Source organism: Tamandua tetradactyla, chromosome 3 (genome assembly GCF_023851605.1).
Source record: "Tamandua tetradactyla isolate mTamTet1 chromosome 3, mTamTet1.pri, whole genome shotgun sequence".
Taxonomy (NCBI): Eukaryota; Metazoa; Chordata; class Mammalia; order Pilosa; family Myrmecophagidae; genus Tamandua; species Tamandua tetradactyla.
Window position 1 is genome coordinate 11,539,085 of NC_135329.1, and position 19,133 is coordinate 11,558,217.

The following is a 19,133-nucleotide window of genomic DNA, read 5'->3' on the forward strand; positions in this document are numbered from 1 at the left end:
AGTCAGACATTTACAAAAAGGGATATTCAGAGAAGTGTCACTGCCCCTTCATCCTTATGACCTCATTCACATTTCTATTTTCTTTCTGCTCTGTTCTGCCTATTTTGATTTCTTTTATAGACTTAACAGAGGTTCTCTGGGCGGCGTCCTTACTTCTCCCATTAATCTCTGTGGGCTTTGGTTCTGTTTCTCTGTCGCAGAGAATCAGCTTCTTTTTAGACACTTCAATTGTTGTAGTAGAAGGATTGTTGATTCACCAGAAATACAGCTGTTACCCATGGCGGACTTCTCAAGAGCTGCCTCTTCAGGTGCTATCCCTTCTCCGGAAAATAGTTGTAATTGTTAAGGAGAGGCTGATACCAAAGAGTATGAGAGGAAATGCTAGGAATAATTCTACTTTTATAGTATCAACAAAGATGTGTTTGTTAGATAAAAATACATGTAGGTGAGTAGAAGGTTAGAATGAATAAGAATACATATTTCTCTCTCATTTTTAAAAATTCTGTATACCATGTATAATGTTCTGTTATTGGCTTTTTTTTTTAACTGTAGATGAAGTGTTATATTTGAAAGTCTCCTGTCCTCTGTTAAAAACCAACCTCTTCCAGAAAATAAAAACAAAAGCAAAACCTCTTCCAACATTAAATATAGATAATTATATTTAAAACCAAGTCAGAAACTTTAGAGGGTTTTACATCATATAATGCTTTTGTATATGAAGATATACTTATGGAATTCCAGGATTACACAGCCTGAAGAGCTGAGTGTGAAACTTTGGGGTATCTTGAGTGGAAATTGGATTCTTGTAATAAAATGTTTTTTGTCTTGTAGCTGAAGTATACTCGTCCTGGGCTACCGACTTTCAGCCAGGAAGTGCTACACAAATGGAAGGCAGAGGTCAAAAAGTATCATCGCATTCAGTGTCCTAACAAGGTGATTCTTTCTCACTCATTTATTCGGTAAATATTTATCAAGTACCTGCTGTTATTTCAGTTATTTATTGCTTTATGACAAGTACCCAAACCTTAATGGCTTAAAACTACAACTATTTTATTTGTTTATGATTCTGTAGATGAATACTTTGGTCAGGGCTCAGCAGTGCAATCTTCCGGCTCTAAAAGGCATCAGCTGGGATCCCTCATGGGACTGAATTCAGCTGGGTGCTTGACTCTCCACATGGCCTTGCTCTTTGACAGGGTACATGGCAGCTGACTTCCATGAAAGAGTGTTCCAAGCATTGGAAAGCAGAAGCTCCAGAAATACTAAGGCCTAGCCTCAGAAATTACAGAGCATTACTTCTGTGGCATTCACTTGGTCAGAGCAATCACAGGGCTGATCCAGATTCACAGGGATGAAAATGAACTCCACCTTAGAGTAGCAGAGAGTTGGCAGTCATCTTTTAATCTACCACAGCTATATATGCAGTGCTTTGGTGAAGGGTAGCTGAAATAGACACATTTGTACTTAAAGAAAACAGACTTTTTTTCCCTAGCTGTGTAGTTTTCTGTGTTTCTCTAAGCATCAGAGAAAGTACCAGGGAAGGAAATGGCTTAAGCTTTTCTAAATAACTGTACCATTTTCTTTTTCTTTTACCTTTCCTTGGTTTTCCTCCCTGCTTTCATGGCTTGTATGTGTATGATGGTTTGAAGTTGTAACATACCCTAGGAAAGATTGTGTTCTTAAATTTAATCCATTCCTGTGAATGTGAACCCATTGTAAATAGGGCCTCTTGGTGAATAGGATCTTTAACTTAAGCTGAGATGTGACCCACCTCATTCAGAGTGGGTCTTAATCCTCTCACTGGAGTACTTTATAAGAGGATAAAGGACAAACAGAAGTGCACACACACATACACAGTACACACACGCAAAGCTGCAAGGAAGCTGAGAGAGGAAGCCACTGCAGTCAGAAGGTGAAAACAGGGAAATCTGGGAGAGAAAGGAGAGACCAGCAGAACTCGCCATGTGCCTGGCCATTTGGCGGAGAAACTGAGGATCACTGGTAGTCTTTGGGAAGAAGGCATCATCTGTTGAAACCTTAATTTGTATGTTTTCAAAGCCTAAGAACCTTAAGCTTGTAAGTTAATAAATTTCCATGGTAAAAGCCAACCCATTTCTGGGTTTCACCAGCTTTAGCAAATCAAAACTATGTGGATTTTGTGTGTTGGGGGGTTGTGGTGCTATATATTGGTCTTCTTCTTTCCATTATAGAGTTTGTCATTAAAAATGCCCAGTTTGCTAAGAGAAGGATCATGTTTGACATCTTCACATTATTTCTGCTTCTCTTTTCCAGGGTTGTGAGGCTGTCTACAGTAGTGTATCTGGCCTTAAAGCTCACCTGGGCTCTTGTCCATTGGTTTGTAACTTTTTGAACTTAATATCTTGATATATGCTCTAAGGTAGTCTGACATGGAAGAAAATTCAGTTTAGGTGAATAGCTAGTTGTCCTATTTACTGTAATCTTCAGAGTCTGGTTTAGTTTTCTATGTCATATAGATTTTTGGTCTGTATTGGGTTGGATGGCAGGGCACATCCAGACTCAGCAATGGCCAACATAGTTATAAATCTTAATTAATTAAAGGAATTTGGAGAAGAATATATTAGTTCTGAATCCCTACCAGAGATTTAACTCCTTCCACCTGAGCCTGTCCCATACTGGGTCTGCCCTGATTATTAGGCCTTTAACGTTCTAGAATCAATTTCCATGCACTTATTTGGATAGCAGAAGGGCCCTTAAACCCCCCAGAACTGTTCTGGCCTCTGGGCTCTGGCAGTTGGAAGTAGGATAAGGTATCAGGCTAGTATCCATTCACCTCACTGAGTCATTTCCATGTTGACCCAAGTATCCTAAAACCCACCAGCCATGGGATTGCTGCTCTTTCCAGTCCCACTCAGAGGTCTCTCCTCACATAAAATGAACACCATGGAATCTTGAAGCTTCTGGAGGGGAGAGAAGTCTCAATTTAAAACAATAAAGAAGTTGTTTATTGCATCCAAAATGCATCTATCCAGGAACACTTAAGAAGTTTCTCGTCTTGATCCTGGTTTCTGAGTCCTTAAACTATGTGTCATAGATGATACTCTTTTTTTTTTTTTGGATGATACTCTTAATTCTGGATTTCCAGTTGCAACAGTGGATTATAGTGGGAAGACTTGCACATTGGTGCCTCTGGGGAACTTGGAGAGTTGATTCTTTTAGGGTAGGAATGAAGAAAACCTGAAAGTAAAGTGGAAGAGATACAGAAAGGTAGAGAAATCTGATGTGCTAATACTAAAAATTGGAGAACTAAGGACTTGTTGAAAGTAGGGTGAACATTTTATACAGAACTGTAATTGGATAAGTTTCTTTTGTTGATAGTCTGTCGAAGTGTGGCTCCCCTAAAACCATTGTTTTTTTTGTATCTTTATCCTTCTTTCTTTTGCTGAAGTAAAATCCCCTTTTACATCTCTAATAATCCCTCCATATGACTCTGGTATGTGTTCCTGAATTTACCACAATTCTCTTTTCTTTCTGTCTTGGAAATAGGGAAACTTTGTGGCTGGCAAATACAAGTGTCTGCTGTGTCAGAAAGAGTTTGTGTCTGAGAGTGGCGTCAAGTACCACATCAACTCTGTCCATGCTGAGGTGAGGCATCTCCTCCCGTGTTATGGTTGCCACCCTGTGGACTCTGTCCAGTATTTATGGCTAAGACTGAGTGGAAAAGTAACTCTTAAAACAGTTCCCAGAGACACTGCAATTAAGAGAAAATACTCCTAAAGTTAGGTGTATAATTATATTTTTCTGCCAGAGCATTCAAAAACATTTTGACTATGAGCATCCTTGGGTTCTTCTAATTTTCATATATACAATGAAATCAGGCATTCTGGAACCAGGTTGAATTTACACCTTTGGGATTCTTGTTTGGAGGGATCTTTATATGTCTACGTTTTCTATTATTTCAGTGTCCTCCAGCAACCTGTTTTTAGTGCTGTATAAAATACTGCATGAAAATAGCTATAAAGGACGTAATCTAGACAATTGGGGACATTTGCATGCTGACTATATTAGATAAATTATTGTGTCAGTACTAACATTCCCAGATGTGATAATTTGTCTGATGCAGTAGAATGCCTTTGTTCTTAGGTAGACATGTGCTGAAGTATCTAGGGATGGAGTATCATGTTATCTGCAGCTTAACTTACAAATGGTTCAGCAAAACACGGAAGGAAGAGAGAAATTAATCTAGGTGAAGGATATTTGGGTGTTCATTGAACTATTGCAGCTTTTCTGAAGGCTTGTAGATTTTAAAATTAAAAAATAAAGGAAGATACTCTTTCACGGTGTTTTAAAGCAGGAGATCAAGTTTTCTCTTGGGGGATTTTTTTTTTTTTAATGTTTTTTTTTGTGAAATATCCACACACATACAGTCCAACCATATTATACAATCAGTGGCTCACAGTATCATCACATAATGTGTATTCATCACCATGATCATTTTTAAAGCATTTGCATCACTCCAGAAAAATAAATACAAAAAAAGAACTCATACATCCCCTACCCCTTACCCCTCCCTCTCATTGACTCACAGTATTTCAGTCTACCCAATTTTTACCCTTTATCTCCCCCTTATAGTTACTTTTTATTCTTGTTTTTTGTTAAACTCATCTTTCCATACCCTGGATAAAAGGAGCATCAGACACAAGGTTTTCACAATCACACAGTCACTTTGTAAAAGCTATATAGTTATACAGTTCACTTCAAGAATAGGGCTGCTGGAACACAGTTCAGTTTCACATACTTCCCTCTAGCCACTCCAATACACCATAAACTAAAAAGGGATATCTGCATATAATGCATAAGAATAACCTCCAGGATAACCTGACTCTGTTTGAAATCTCTCAGCTACTGGGACTTTATGCTCTCTCCTTTTTCTCTTCCCCCTTTTAGTCAAGAAGGCTTTCACACTCCCATAATGCTGGGTCCTGGCTCATCCCCGGAAGTTAGGTCTCATGTTGTCAGGGAGGTTTACACCCTTGGGAGTCATGTCGCATGTAGTAGGGAGGGCAGCGAGTTCACCTATCGAACTAGCTTAGAGAGAGGCCACCTCTGAACAACATAAGAGGTTCTCTGGGGGTGAGTCTTAGGCATAATTATCAATAAGGTTAGCTTTTCCTTTGTAGGACTAAGCTTCATAGGGGTGAGCCCCAAGATTGAGGGCTCAGCCTATTGAATTGGTTGTCCCCCTGCTTGTGAGAATATCAGGAATTCTTAGGGGAAAAATTTTAAAGTAATATAAAACTTAGAGAAACCGCTCATTATGTGATTAACTACCTTAGTGCAAAAGCTTAAGGAATCGAGTATACATTCTCTTGGAGAACTATATTGTTTGAAGAGGAAAAATATAGGGAGCACCTTCAGCTGTTCTCTGCCCTCAAATTTGATAGTTCTTAACAGTGTGGCTTTAATAGTTTCATCAAATGTGGTTCCTGTTGCTTAATGAGTTAAGCTTTGGAAATCTCCAGAATCTGAGATTCTTTTTCTCTGGACGACAGTCATAATCTACAGTGTGTCTTTTTATGCCTCAACTATTTGAAAGACAACTGTCTCCTGACAAAATCTGGCCTTTTTATAGTTAATTTGTTTCTCTAATTTCTTCTGAAAAAGTTGGAACCAACAAAACTGTTTCCCTTAGTTTGCTGCTAGCTCCCAAGAATTTGTTCAATGGGATATACGTATACTTATGGATTTTATGTGGTGGTAAAACAAGATGAAGACCCTGTTTCTCCCTCCCTCACATTTTCTTACTTCAATTACAGAAATTTTCAAACACATGAAAGTGGGCTGGTATAATGAACCTAATGTAATGGTTAGTCGGCTTCAACAGTCACCAGGATATGGCTTATCTCGTTTCATCTATAACTCCCCTTACTTTTCTTCTCCCTTCCAAGTTTATTTTAAAGCACCTCTCACATAATTCAGCTCTAAATGCTTCAGTATGTATCTCTTAAAAACTAAAGTATTTTTGGTATACTGTATGGTTGGGGTCGTATTTCATTCTTTTTCCATGTGACTGTCCTGTTATTACAGCACCATTTGTTGAATTTTCTTTCTTTTCTGTTGGGAAGTACATGGGTCGGGAATCGAACCTGGGTCTCCCACGTGGCAGGTGAGAATCCTACCACTGAATTATCCTTGCACTCCCAAACTAGGGATTTTTTAAAACAGAACCACAACCATCATTATACCTGAAGAAATGAACAGAGTCTCTAATCTCTTTCTTTTTGTTTCATATTTTTTCAGAGTTGATTTGTTCAAATCAGGATTTAAAGAATATTTACATATTACATTTGTTTTAATCTAGAATCATGCTATCTAGTAGAAATGTAACTTAAGCCACATATATAATTAAAAATTTTCTAGTAGCCACATTAAAAAATATATAAAGAAAACATGAAATTAATTTTAATAACATTTTATTTAGTACAGTGTATCCAAAATCCAAAATTAGAGTTTTTTTCATACTGTCTCTGAAATTTAATGTTGTTTCATTGAAAATGTATCTCAGCTTGGACTAGTCACAGTTTAAGAGTTCATTAGCCACATGTGGCTAGTGGCTACCTCATTGGAGAATGCAGGTGTAAATGTTATCATACCTTTCCCCTTTTTTTTTTTGCCATTCATTTGATGAGGAAACTGGGTAATTTACCCATATAATTACCCATATTTTGGATTTTGCTGACTGTATCCCTGTGGCATTGTTCCTCTGTCACTGGTATTTCTTATAAATTGATGGTTAGATCTAGAAGATTGATCACTTGATTAAATTCAGGTTCTTTTATTGTTATTATTTGACAAGACTCCTCCATAATTGGATTCCATGCTCCCTGTCCCTTAATTTTTTTTTAGACTGAAGCTTAGAGAAGTTAAGTAATTTGCTTATGGTCACATAGCTGGAAATGGGATTTGCAACCGGGCAGGTTGACTGCAAATTCATGCTCTTAACCATGAAACTCTCAGGAAATAAAAATTTCCTATGGCCTATTGCATTACATCTCATGAAGAAGTTTCTGTGGAGGGAGATGAGTGGAATGATGCTTAGGAAACAGTCTTTTTATACTAAATATTATAGTACCTAGAATCATGTCTTATTCAGTAAATGCCAATAACTGCTCTACACTGAATTTCTCCAACTTAAAATACAGAGGTCTAAGCTAAGGTTCCTTATCTTTTTCTTTCTTAATGTGTTCTGCCTTAACTGTGCCTTTTTTAATTCTTCCCACACTCCTGCCTTAAGCTCTCTACTAAAGTTTGGACAATGTTTCTATTTTGCCTCTCTAGGATTGGTTCGTTGTAAACCCGACAACGACCAAAAGCTTTGAAAAGCTGATGAAGATAAAGCAGCGGCAGCAAGAAGAAGAAAAGCGGAGGCAGCAGAACAGGAGCAGAAGGACTCTAAGAAGGCGGCAGCAGCCTGGCATTGAGCTTCCTGAGTCAGAGCTGAGTCTTAGAGTAGGGAAGGATCAGAGAAGGAATAATGAGGAACTGGCAGTGTCAACCTCCTGTAAGGAACCAGAGCAGGAGCCAGTGCCCGCGCATTTCCAGAAAGTAAAGTCCCCAAAGACTAATCATAAACGAGGAAGGAAATAGGCAGTTAGCGAGAGAGCGCTCCTAGGAGAGTGGCTGTGATGCTGTTGTCATGGGGACCTATGCTGGGAGGACTGAGTCATGGGGCCGAGTGGAGAGAAGTCTACTCTTTCAGCTGTTTGTGTAAGGCTGTGACTTTCTCAGCTCATTCCTCCTGTATAAATTTCCCTGTTTTCCCTACTTAATCACTTTCTCCCTTTTCTGCTGTTCCTCATGGCGTCGTCTTGTTTTCTGATTATCTTTTCCAGAGTGCTCCCTCTTAAGCCAACTACAGTCCCTCTTGCCCTGTACAAGATTAACAAACCTGTTTGTCCTTTTCCTTTCTGGGGAGCAGAATGTTCTTGGAAGCTCCACTGATTTAGTAGCTACTCCATCATCTAGCTTATGAAATAATTCCAAACTAATTTTTTTAAACCATAATGGATTTATCATTTTGTATTTGTGATATAAGAAGCCTAGAAGCTAGAATTGTTGTCACTTATGTAATAGGGTTGCCCTCTCTTCTTGGAAGCAGACTTTACGGAGGCTGTTTGTCCTCTTAATATGGTTTTAGGATTGAAAGTAAGAAAACGGACTTAGGATGAAAAAGCTAGAACAGTCCTACTCTATTCTATATACTGGGAAATGTTTGTTTGTACTAAGTAGCAGTGACTAACTAGATCCTCAGGCATGAAAAGGCAGGCTTAGGAGTAATGTGAACCAAACATTAAAATGACAGGAAAGAAAAAGTAGCAGCAGCAGAAAATACTATCTTAACTTTGCTGGGGCTAGAGGCCTCTTCTGTTGCTCTGAACAGTGCTGTCCTGAAGCTTGCTTCTGCTCCCTGAGTTTTAAGGATTGAGAATGTTTTGATGTTTCGACACAGTATCCTGTTCCTGGTTATGCCACTAAGCTTGGAGGCCGAGGTCATTTTTTTTCTCCCCTGTACTTGACCTCCCTTGCTAGTCTATACTGCCTGAGTCCTCATCCTCTCTTCAGCCATCCTCTGTCTCTGAATTTTCTGAGTATTCCCCTTCCATGGAGTTACCTTCTTTCTGTCTCTTGAGACTTTGACATCAGATATAGTTACTTGTCTGGAGCTGGAAAGAAAAATTCATTTCCTGTACTTCATGCATACTTAGTCATGTCTAATGGACTATTTCTCTTTGAGGCTGGCTTTCTCTGGAGCATTGACTTTGTTGTCGTGTTCCTGATTCTCTTCGCCCTTTTCCATAAATATTAGTCTTATGTTTTCTTGCCTATTTTTGTGGCATATGCCATGTAAAAATAAGTAAGGGACCCTTAACTCTATTGTGGACAAGTACCTTTTCAAATTCTGAAAAGCTATTACAACTCTTTAACTCTGTTCTTCTCTGCGCTCCTCCAATAGCTTTAAAGTGTGGGCTTTTGTGAAGACCACTTTCAAACAAGGGAGCAACAAAACCTCATTTGAATGCTGCCAGGTTAGGTAGTTTTGATTGAAACAAGTGAAGAAAATGGTATATTCACTCTACATTCTCCATAAGGCAACTGCAACCTTAAAAAGTCCTTTTAGTAGATAAGGGTTGCCAGGGAAGAGAAATGAAGAGGCTTTGTTAATTTCTGGTGAGTAAGACTTGGGGATTGTTTGGCAGTGACAAAAGAAATAAATGACTCTTGGTTAGAATGATGTTTCTAGTTGTTCATTGACTCCAATCTACAAATAACTCCTGTTGACACAGTGTCTGAGGGGGTAAGAAGTTGGCTAGGGATGGGTATGAGTTTGAAATAAGTTCTAAATGCAGTTTTATCAATAATTCTTTAGCTTTTTTGTGCCAGTTAAAATGAATAATTTGTTTGAGACTTAAGTAAATTGTCTTTACAACATTTGCTCATTCTCTATATTGTTTATGAATATGTACATACATGCATACAAGTGTACACACATAAACACATAATAAAGTAACAGCATGAAAACATGCACAGGAATGATACACACCAAATTTGGGTGTGGATCAGAGGGATTTCAACTGAATTAGATTTCTTTTTTCTTGGGTGGATAGTGAATTTACTATAATTTTCTATATTTTTTTCTAGGTCTGAAAATACTCTGTTTTAAAATGCAGTTCACACAAACATAATAAAAGTAAATACTTCATACATTTTAATTCTGCTTGATCTTAACCTTTGGCTTTCCCTCACCGTATAGCTTGCTCTTTCCCGTGTTTTCCCCACTTCAGCAGCAGCACCATGGTTCATCTGGATGCTGGGGTAACAAATAGGAGGTTCCTTGATCTCTTGTCTATTTCCATCCTCGTAGTGAAACTGTTAGCAAGTCCTGTCTAGCATCGAATAAATTAAATCCCCGATCTGTTTATTTACTTCTCTTTCTGCCATCCTGGTCCAAAACATCATCACCTCTTGCTTGGACAACAGCAATAGCTTCTACTTTTAACTGATTTGGATATACTGTCCACATAGCTGTCAGAGTGTGTTTTTAAAAATGTAAATCAGATTTCCTTCAGCTGCCAGAAGCTGAATCGTTTCCCATTGTACTCAGAATTCAAATCCTTTACCAACATGGCCCTCTGTGCCAACCTGACTACCCTTATCTCCTTCTGCTCCGTCCTATTCTCTTACCATTTCCCAACTACGTTTTAGCCATCTTGACCTTTCTGTTCCTTGAGTATAACATAGAGCCTTTGCTCTCACTGTTCCCTCTTCCTGGAATGATTTCTTCTCCTATTTTTGCACTGTGACCTTCAGCTTTTCAGGTCTTAATATAAATTTCACCTCAGAGGTCTTTCCATCTCATGACACTTTCTAAAACATCATCATGTTTACTCTCCCAAGCAGACAAAAAGTAGATTCTGAGATATTAGTTGGCCACTAATATTAGTTGCTTATGAGTGGTATGGATTTCAAAGTATATTATCAGATATGATTCATCTTTTAAAGTCCTTAAGTCTTCAGGGGCCTTACTCTGAAAGGGACAGCCACTAGCAGCCCACCAGATCCATCATCTGGGATGATAGGAAGTAAAAAAACTGAGATGAGATGGAAGTTACCCAGTCCCAAATTATGTAATCTGATCTGCAGTGGCAGGAGAGCAGTTAAGCAGAATAGTAAGAGTCTGAGAATCCTCCTACTTTCCAAATCTTTGTTAGACCTTAGTTATATATATATAGCCTAAGGTATTTGTAGCCACAGAGAATAGGACCTTAAACTTGCTGTGGATACCATACTTTCAAATTCAGTTTTTGTTTTCAGCTCATGAATTGAGGTATTTAGGTCAGGGTACCTGCACATGCTCTGAAGTCCTAATTTCTACATTAAAACTCTGGTTTTATTGTTTGCATACTATTATAAGATACACAGAAATGGTAACAGAAGTGTGATGACATAGCAAATACACTGAAATAGTAATTAAATCAATGGATACATTATAATCCTAAGTAGGTTTTATTGTTTAATAACACTAAAAAAATACATATTTAACAAGAAAAATTGTTAAAGGTAGAGGCACATTGAGGGAAAATCCTTTTTCTTAACCCAGTTTTAAATGAATTCATTTTGCATATTAAAAACTGAAAATTTGGGAAAACTTTTTTGAACTTGTTTATCAGCAACAATTTGTGGGAAACAAAGTCGATTATAATTTGTCATAGAGGAGCAGTGTTAAAATATGGGATTTTATTACTGAACTAGGACTCAACATTGAAATAAATCACTGGTCTAACCATTAGTGTCATAGATGCAAAAAAAAAATACAACCACTCTAAAAACCTAAAAGTAGTATCACCAATTCTAAACATAGGACATAAATATATGGCATACATTGATTATAAAGTGATGTGTAGTACAAAAATAGAATAAATGACTTAAAACTAAAATATTTATTATCCTTAAGTACTTCTACCTGTCATCTTGGAATTTAGAATGCTGCTAGGGAAATAGGATGACAACGGATGACACAAGCCTCCTTAAAAAATTGTCCAAATATTTTTAAACTTTTGATATGTTTTCCTGAAACAAGCAGAGGCATTCATTAACCCCACTGATGCTCCAAGTGTTTCTGATGCTCCAAGTGTTTCTGATGCTCCAAGTGTTTCTTCGCAGAAAACATTTTTAAAAGAGTAACTAACCTATTTTATGGCCCCTTCAACTTCTCAGTTTATTCAAAGCTAAAATTGTAAGGGCTTAGCATCAAACCAAAGGTTATTCTGCCAAGCACTTATTGGACTTGCTGTTGTCAGAATACTTTGCACTTAATGAGAAAACTATAGAAGATCTACCTCGTCACTGGCAAAAATTTTAATAAGAATTGATAATGCACTTTTGACGTTGCTGAGAATGCCAAAAGGAATGAGGATACATCGATATAAATTATTTACAAAGCAGAAAGCTATCCTTAAAGGTGCTTGCTCTGGCCTTAAAGGTGCTAGTTCTAGAAAGAACTCTTAAGTTAGCAAAATGAAATGAATCACACATCTGTTTTCGTCTAACCTCTTCAAGTTGGCTTTCTTGAGTTAGTTTGAAGTATGGGTGTTTGGTAAGTGGTTAGTGTTAAGTTAGGGTCAGGTATTTTAGTTAACGTGGAGGTTTGTGGAACACCCTGTTTACTAGCAAGAGTTAATTAAATGAAGAGGGAGTTAAGGGATGCTGGTCACACAAACATCATGGAGGACCGCTGAAAATAAGCACCCTATCTTTTCATCCCAGCACACCATGAAAGGTATTTAACCATAGCAATGGATTCCCAAACCTTCCCAACCTGGTTAGTTTAACACCTGAGAGAACTTGCTTTAGCGCTTACTTAAGCAGTGTTAGTTTAGGAAATATTTTGGTTAATCTTTGGAGCATCCTGTCCTTGTAGGCACCAATTATGCCTTCTTTGCATTCGTTGTCGCCCCCGAATTAAACATTCCAGATACCACTGTTCTTGCTGCAGCTGCTGCTTCCTGTATTTTAACTGGCTTTGAGAAGCCTCCAACTCCTGGCATTGCTGAAGGAGCTGCAGTATTTTCTTCTGTAACTGTTGGCTCTCTCTGTTAATGCCACGGTAAAATTCAAGAGTATACTGCTTTGTGGTCCACTCCAAGGCCTGGTTTTTCCTCTTAACCTCCCTTTTATTTTTCTTTCCCAACTGCCTTACGTCTGGCTCGCTCAATTGTTTCTCCAGTAATGCTTTTTCTTGGAGCAACTGGGTCTTTGTTTCCTCTATCTTTGCAGTTGCCTTGGTTTCGGCTTTCTTTTTTGCATTCTGTAATGTCTGCACTTCTGCCTCCTGTTTTTCCTTTGTTATAGAAATGCCCCTCATTGCTTCCAACTGCTGCTTCAAATTGAATTGGATCTTTTCTTTCTGCAAGAGCTCTGCTTTAAGTACTGAAATCTGTTTTGCGTATTTGGAGGCTGATTCTTGCCTATGTCTTTCAATCTCCCCACTTTTTTGTAAAAAGTTGTTCCACAGCTTCTTAGGTTGCCTTTTATATTCCTCAGTTTTGTTGGTCAGGTATTCCAGAAAGAATTTGTTTTCAGCCTGGACAAGTGTCTTTTCAGTGTATAGATGCCTGTTGTCTGCCAGGAGCTGTTCCTGCTGGATTTGAGCTTGTTTTATTTGCTCCTTCAACTCCTTTACTTCCACCACTGTCTTCTCTTTAAGTATCATCTCAGCCTTTATTAGATTCTCTTCTTTGGAAAAACCATTTTTTAAACCAAGATAAGGTCTTGAAGAAGGCCTTCTGGGACTTTCAGCAAACCTGAAGGAGGAACAAGTGAGACAATCCCCCATCAATTCTTAATGGACATTTAGGAAATAATTTTTTTTAAACGCACATTTGTACTTTAATTCATACAAGAAAGTAATTTTGAGCACCGCTTTGTGTTCTGGACACTGGAAAGCAAGGGGAATACGACTACGTGTAAAGATGAGGTACAGTATTTTTCGGTTTACAATACTGGATCATTACAACCCTGGGAGGTTATTAATTTTAAAGATGAGAAAACAGGTTCAGATTATTTGCCCAGCAAGTGGCAAAGCCTGGGTGTGGAACCCGGAACTCACTGAACACTTTGAGAGCCACCGAAACTGGCTTGGGTAAGGTCTGAGTAGGAATAATTTTTCTCGGCTCTTGCGTCACCTTTCCCGAGCCCCCTCTGAACTCACTCGTGCCAGGAATACACGCGTTCATCCCCAGGGTGATGGTAATTGTGTAGTTTACTGAAGGCGATAGCCGAGAGGCGGGCGCTAGTGTCAGGGGCCTGCGACAAGCCGGGACGGCATCCAAATGCAGAAAGTTTTCGCAGTTTCTCTGTTTTGTGCTCGGTGTGTCTCGGCGATGCCCAGCAACTCCTATAGTCGCTTCCCGCCCCAATCTGGCTCCGTGCCACCGTGAGTTGTTTAACCTCTGCGGTTACCGAAGAAGCCCTGGCAGCCAGTCCTCTCGCAGCTCTGCTCTCGGCTTCTTGGGGGCCGAAAGTGAAACCCACTCTCCTCATTTTCCTACTGCGGGAGCCCTGCCCTCGGGCTCCCGTCTCCTCTCGCCCTCCTGGGAACCAGGCTTTCCACCTTTTCCTGGCCCCTGCGGCACGCCTTTTGGTCTCCTAGCGGCCCCACTTCCCCACTGTCACCAGTTGGCGCCCCAGCCGGTCCCGCCCCTGCATGCCCTTCTCTTCCGGGCCCAGTCGGCTTTACGTCCATTCGCAGCCCAGAGCGTCGCGCAAGTCTCTCTAGCCTCTCATCGTCTCTATCGTCGGGCAGGCGGAGCTAGTAGGAAAATGGCGGCCCCCGCAGCTGCAGCTGAGGCTCAGGCGTCAGGTGGCCCGCATCCTCCAGTCTGTCTGTTAGTGTTGGGAATGGCAGGATCTGGGAAAACCACCTTTGTACAGGTAAGTATACGGCGCGGGTGTAGTAACATGTATGCGAGAGGTTGTCCGTGGCGGGCCAAAGTCTCAGGGAGAAAGGGAGTTTTCTGGGGAGTTGGAGGTAGCGACGCGTGGCTTTGGGGGACTTCTCAGCCTAAGTGACTTGCTCCACGAAGTCTTATCGGAATTTAGCCTCGGTCAGTTAAGGCTCTCTTTTGTATACCCTCAATGCTCAATACATACTTGGTACAACTTACCAAGTTATTCCCGATAAAATTGTGAAGTTCTCGTAGGTAGGGATTTTACTGGCAGCTCTAGCGATTAACAGGTTCTCGGAGATTTGTTCAGGAATTATTTATTGCCCACTACCTTGTTCCAGGAACTGGGGATACGGTGAAAATGAGGTTGACGAAGTTCCTGCTTTCATGGAACTAATGTTTTTATATTTTGGTGGGGGAGTCAGAAAAACCCACTCCCGTACACAGAGAACAAGTGCTAGAGAGCACGGGAGGCTCTTGTATGGATAGAAAAAGACAGCATTTGGACTGCGAGCTGAATGTTGGAGGTGAGCATCTGGGCGGATGTTTCATGTAGACGGAAATGAAAGTGCAAAAATGCCTTTAGGCATGGTCGATAAATGACTGGAATTTTTCTCATCCCCTTATATCTTCTTCCACCTCCCCTCCCCATGTCTGCAGAGGCTCACAGGACATCTGCATAGCCAAGGCTCTCCACCTTATGTGATCAACCTGGACCCAGCGGTGCATGAAGTCCCTTTTCCTGCCAATATTGGTGAGTGAACCATGGAAGAACTTGTGTGAAATGCCTTAAAGGGACTGGAAAGCCTGAGCCTTGCTTTCTTCAGTGCCTTCATTTTTTATCTTCTCTTAACTATCTACTTTCATTTCCCTTGGAGTCACTGGAGTTCCTGTCCAGGCTTCTTCTTTATTCATGTTTTTTTGTTGTTGTTTATTTTTTGCCTTTCCTGCATTTCTTTACCTCCTTCCCACTCACCTTTATCACTTCTCTTTCTGACTCTAGTGTGCCAGGCTATTTTAATTTGGGAAAATGAAGTGATGTAAAGTCAGTCTTTTCACTTCTAGACTATAAACCTTTCAGCAGATTCTGATGCATAAATATTTTCTATTTAGTGTCTCAAAGTTTAGTTAGAACGTAAGTGTTCTTATGCTTCAGTTCACTTGCTGATCTATAGGAATCTTGCTCCCACTCCCCTAAATGTGTGTGTGTGTGTGTATGTGTATATATATATATGTATAAAGCTCTGGGAAGAGTTTCTTAATTTTCCTGTGATTCTAAGAAGAGTCTGTGATTCCAAAAAAGGTTAAGAATGAATTTAGTCCTGTGTCCTGATTCTTGATAGGATCTAGACTTTGATTTCTAGGCCATTGCTGTGTGCAAATCCTATTCCTCCTTATCTCTTCTTAATCCTGAGTAAGCTTTGTGTACTCCACACATATTAATGAAAGGAATACTGGATTAAGAAGCAAGATAATTCTGGGAAGAGTGAAAAAAACTGCCCATCTCATTTTAAGGATGAAGTTCTAATAGTTGATAGGGGAAGTCTATAGACTGCTGGATGGGTTTAATTAGATATTACTGGACATATTAAATCTTATTAAAAAATCATGTCTTCGTTGTCTTTGTCACTAGTAGATAATTAGAAGGAAATCATCTGTTTTTTTTCCCCTTGATCTAGCACTCTTTTTCTGTGCCTATGGCCACTAATATGATATTTAAGTCATACAAAATTTTTTACCTTGTCTCATCTCTACCATGCAGTTTGAGAGCTCCTTTACTAACATTATTTATAGATTACGTGGCAGTTATCCTTTGTATGGAAGGAAACCAATGTGAGGGTGAAGAAATTGGAGAAAGCCAACAAAAAAAGCCTAGAAATCTAGTTTCAGTTTCTTACTGGTACGAAAGTTGCTGCCAGGGTACCTTTTGCGCTTCTGTTCTTTTTCCTCATGGTCCTGCTTCTTTTCTTATCTCAATTCAGTGTTCTTATTTAACAGTTTACATAAATGATATGAAAAGTAACTCAGATACTTAATTTTTCCTCAGAGGAAGCAGAGATGACTTTTTCTGACTGTCAGTTTAGGATATTATAGGAGGGTCTCAAACTATATTTTTCTTACGTGTTAAATTTCAGTTAATTTTCCCTCCAGATATTCGTGACACTGTGAAGTATAAAGAAGTCATGAAACAGTATCCTTTTCTATGTCTGCTTTGATGTTGACTTGTCCCAGATCCATTATTTTCTGTATATTTTATGACTTTGTAAAGAATATTTTTACCTTTCCTTCTGAAACACAGGCGCAAAATCATTAGATTGTTTTAAAGTGATTTTATTAGGAGGAGATAGTAGATGGGTGTGGGAGAAGTATTATAGATGATCAAGATAATAATTTTAGCTTGTGATTTCAGTTTTCTTACCATCTTCCCAGATTGCTCGCCATTGTAATGAGAGAGCAGTGAAAATGAGAGACTAGCTGACTGCCTGCCCTGGATCCTACCAGGTAGCATTGCACTAGAAGGTACACCCCATTTGATCACCACTTCTCCTGACTGGGAAATTCAGAAATCAGTAGGCTTGGTAGGATTCACTCTTAGTACATTGCTGTATGAAATGTTCTCTCTCCCTGTGGGTTATTCTAGGTAAGAAGACTAATTGTAACCAGCAAGTTGCTTGATTAGTCAGAATCAGAGTAAGAAATGTTATAAAGATGATTGTTTTGGTTTGCTAAAGCTGTTGGAATGTAATATACCAGAAATAGGTTGGCCTTTACACTTGGGATTTATTAACTTACAATTTACAATTCTTAGGCTGTGAAAATGTCCAGCTCAAGACATCAACAGGATAACACCGGGACACGGAAGGCCAGCTGCCAGTATCCAGTACACCTCTGTCACATAAGAAGGCACATGGTGCCCAGGTCCTTCGATGTAGAGTTTTGTTGCCTTCAACTTTTGGTTTCCTTCCTCAGCTTCTGTGTCTTTTTCTGTGTGCTTCTCTGAATTCCTTCTATTAGCTTTCCTGACTTTTCCCTCTTTTATTCTCTCAAAAAAGAACTCCAGTAAAAGGATTAAGACCCACCCTAGGGCAGACCTCATCTGGAATAATCTAATCAAAAAGTCCTGCCCACAGTAGGACTGCACCTACAGGAATGGATGAACAGAACATGGCCTTTTCTGAAATACATGACAGCTCCAAACTGCCACCGTAGTGGCTAATGCTAACAGGCTGTCACTGCCTGGTGCTTCTGTCCATTGCATTTTTGTCACTTTGGTATTTTCATTTTGCTTGGCCAACACTAAAGGTGATAAATGAACAAAGGACCATGATAGTGAATGATTCCCTGTGAGGTTAAGATTGTATGGTACATAACTAGTTATTGGATTGTATTGCGAATATCCATTAATGGCACACTAATGCCATAATATTGTTTTTGTGACTGATAACTTGAGTATGGACTTTATAATCTAAATTGATATGTAAACAATTTGAATCCTTAACCTAGTGTGTAGGTATGGACTTGGGCCCAATGGTGGCATTGTGACCTCACTCAATCTCTTTGCTACCAGGTTTGATCAGGTATGTGTCTGTTCATATGGACATGGCTTTGCAAAAACTTGTGACTCTTAAATGACTTCATTTGAGCATAGTGGGAAAGAAGAAACATAAACCTGAGTATAACTGTAGATAATATGTGGGCATTTTATTAGGCAAATAAGTTTATGGGAGTATTATGTGTTTTCGTCAGTATTATGTGACAGCCAGTAGAACAAAAATAACAAAAAATCTGGGTTCACTTTTTAATCTGTTCCTCATTTGTTGTATTATCCTAATTGTGGATGGAGGAAGAGGGGAGTGGGATGGCTTAACAGGCACAGAATGGAAGAATAATGGGGCTTTTCACTAGCATCAAGTATTTTTCATCCTTTAGAGTTACTCTGTCACCTACTTCCATAGGAATTTTTTCTTTTTTGGCATGGTCAGGCTCCAGGAATTGAACCCCGGTCTCTGGCACAGCAGGCGAGAATTCTGCCACTGTGCCACTGGTGCTCTGCCCAGGAATATTTTCTAATTATTAAATTGTTACCCTTATATTACTCCATGATGACATGTACCAAAATGCCAAAGACTATCACTTGACAGTGACAGATGAAGTCTTGAGCTTTTCAAGTCCTTGCACCATGTCCCAGGGTGTTGTTTCAGTGCTGCTGATGGGGATGTGTTTCTTCAGAGCAACTTTTACTGAGAAGTGAGATTCAAGTAGCTCATGGTATCCTGTGAGGTGTGGCACCCTGCATCTTGAAATCTGATCCTGTTATTACGTCTTTTTCTTTTAGGTGATGAAATTTATCGAGAAGGCCCAGAACTTGTCTAAGTGAGTGGTTTCAGTTTAATGATTATTGACTACTCTATTCAATATGTTCCTAAGCTTTTTGGAGGATTTTGGGAAGCCATCAAACTCTGAAGGGTTAAGACTCAGATTAATCAATTAAGAGTCAAAAAATGTGGGCAAAAAAATCACCAAGATGCTATAAAATGTAGAGTTAAATTTCCTGTTATCAATTTAAAAATGGTCAAAATAGAAAATATTTATTCTTATTACCCATAATTAACTTAATGTTTGCTTTTTAAAAAAGAAATATGGTTAGGA

The 19,133-nt window shown here is 39.2% G+C and overlaps 3 protein-coding genes across 9 annotated transcripts in view; 2 read left to right on the top strand and 1 right to left on the bottom strand.

Moving 5' to 3' along the window:
• ZNF512 (zinc finger protein 512) overlaps positions 1–11,474 on the top strand; it is a 33,610-nt gene extending 22,136 nt beyond the window's left edge. The window contains exons 11-14 of one of the 2 annotated variants that reach the window (XM_077152466.1): positions 832–933; positions 2,293–2,355; positions 3,526–3,624; positions 7,318–11,474. In XM_077152466.1, coding sequence (XP_077008581.1) covers positions 832–933; positions 2,293–2,355; positions 3,526–3,624; positions 7,318–7,626 — 573 coding nt within the window. In that variant the 3' untranslated portion in view covers positions 7,627–11,474. Of the gene's footprint in view, positions 1–831; positions 960–2,292; positions 2,356–3,525; positions 3,625–7,317 lie in introns of both variants that reach the window. The other variant, XM_077152467.1, reaches the window with a different exon arrangement.
• On the bottom strand, positions 11,037–14,264 carry CCDC121 (coiled-coil domain containing 121). Its single transcript, XM_077152468.1, has 2 exons — positions 13,748–14,264; positions 11,037–13,340 (listed from the first exon to the last, which is right to left on the bottom strand). The coding sequence occupies exons 1-2, from the start codon at positions 14,077–14,079 to the stop codon at positions 12,413–12,415; spliced, it is 1,260 nt and encodes a 419-aa protein (XP_077008583.1). The 5' UTR covers positions 14,080–14,264; the 3' UTR covers positions 11,037–12,412.
• Positions 12,751–19,133, top strand: part of GPN1 (GPN-loop GTPase 1) — a 43,445-nt gene continuing 37,062 nt past the window's right edge. Inside the window, exons 1-6 of one of the 6 annotated variants that reach the window (XR_013172342.1) lie at positions 12,751–13,972; positions 14,342–14,469; positions 15,144–15,237; positions 16,635–16,674; positions 17,995–18,061; positions 18,820–18,857. Coding sequence is in view for 5 of the 6 variants with exons in the window: in XM_077152471.1 (XP_077008586.1) it covers positions 14,359–14,469; positions 15,144–15,237; positions 16,635–16,674; positions 17,995–18,061; positions 18,820–18,857 (350 nt within the window). In the remaining variant the exon portion in view is untranslated. Of the gene's footprint in view, positions 13,973–14,341; positions 14,470–14,508; positions 15,011–15,143; positions 15,238–16,634; positions 16,675–16,913; positions 17,004–17,292; positions 17,358–17,994; positions 18,062–18,819; positions 18,858–19,133 lie in introns of those variants that run through there. The other 5 variants (XM_077152471.1, XM_077152472.1, XM_077152473.1 and 2 more) reach the window with 5 other exon arrangements.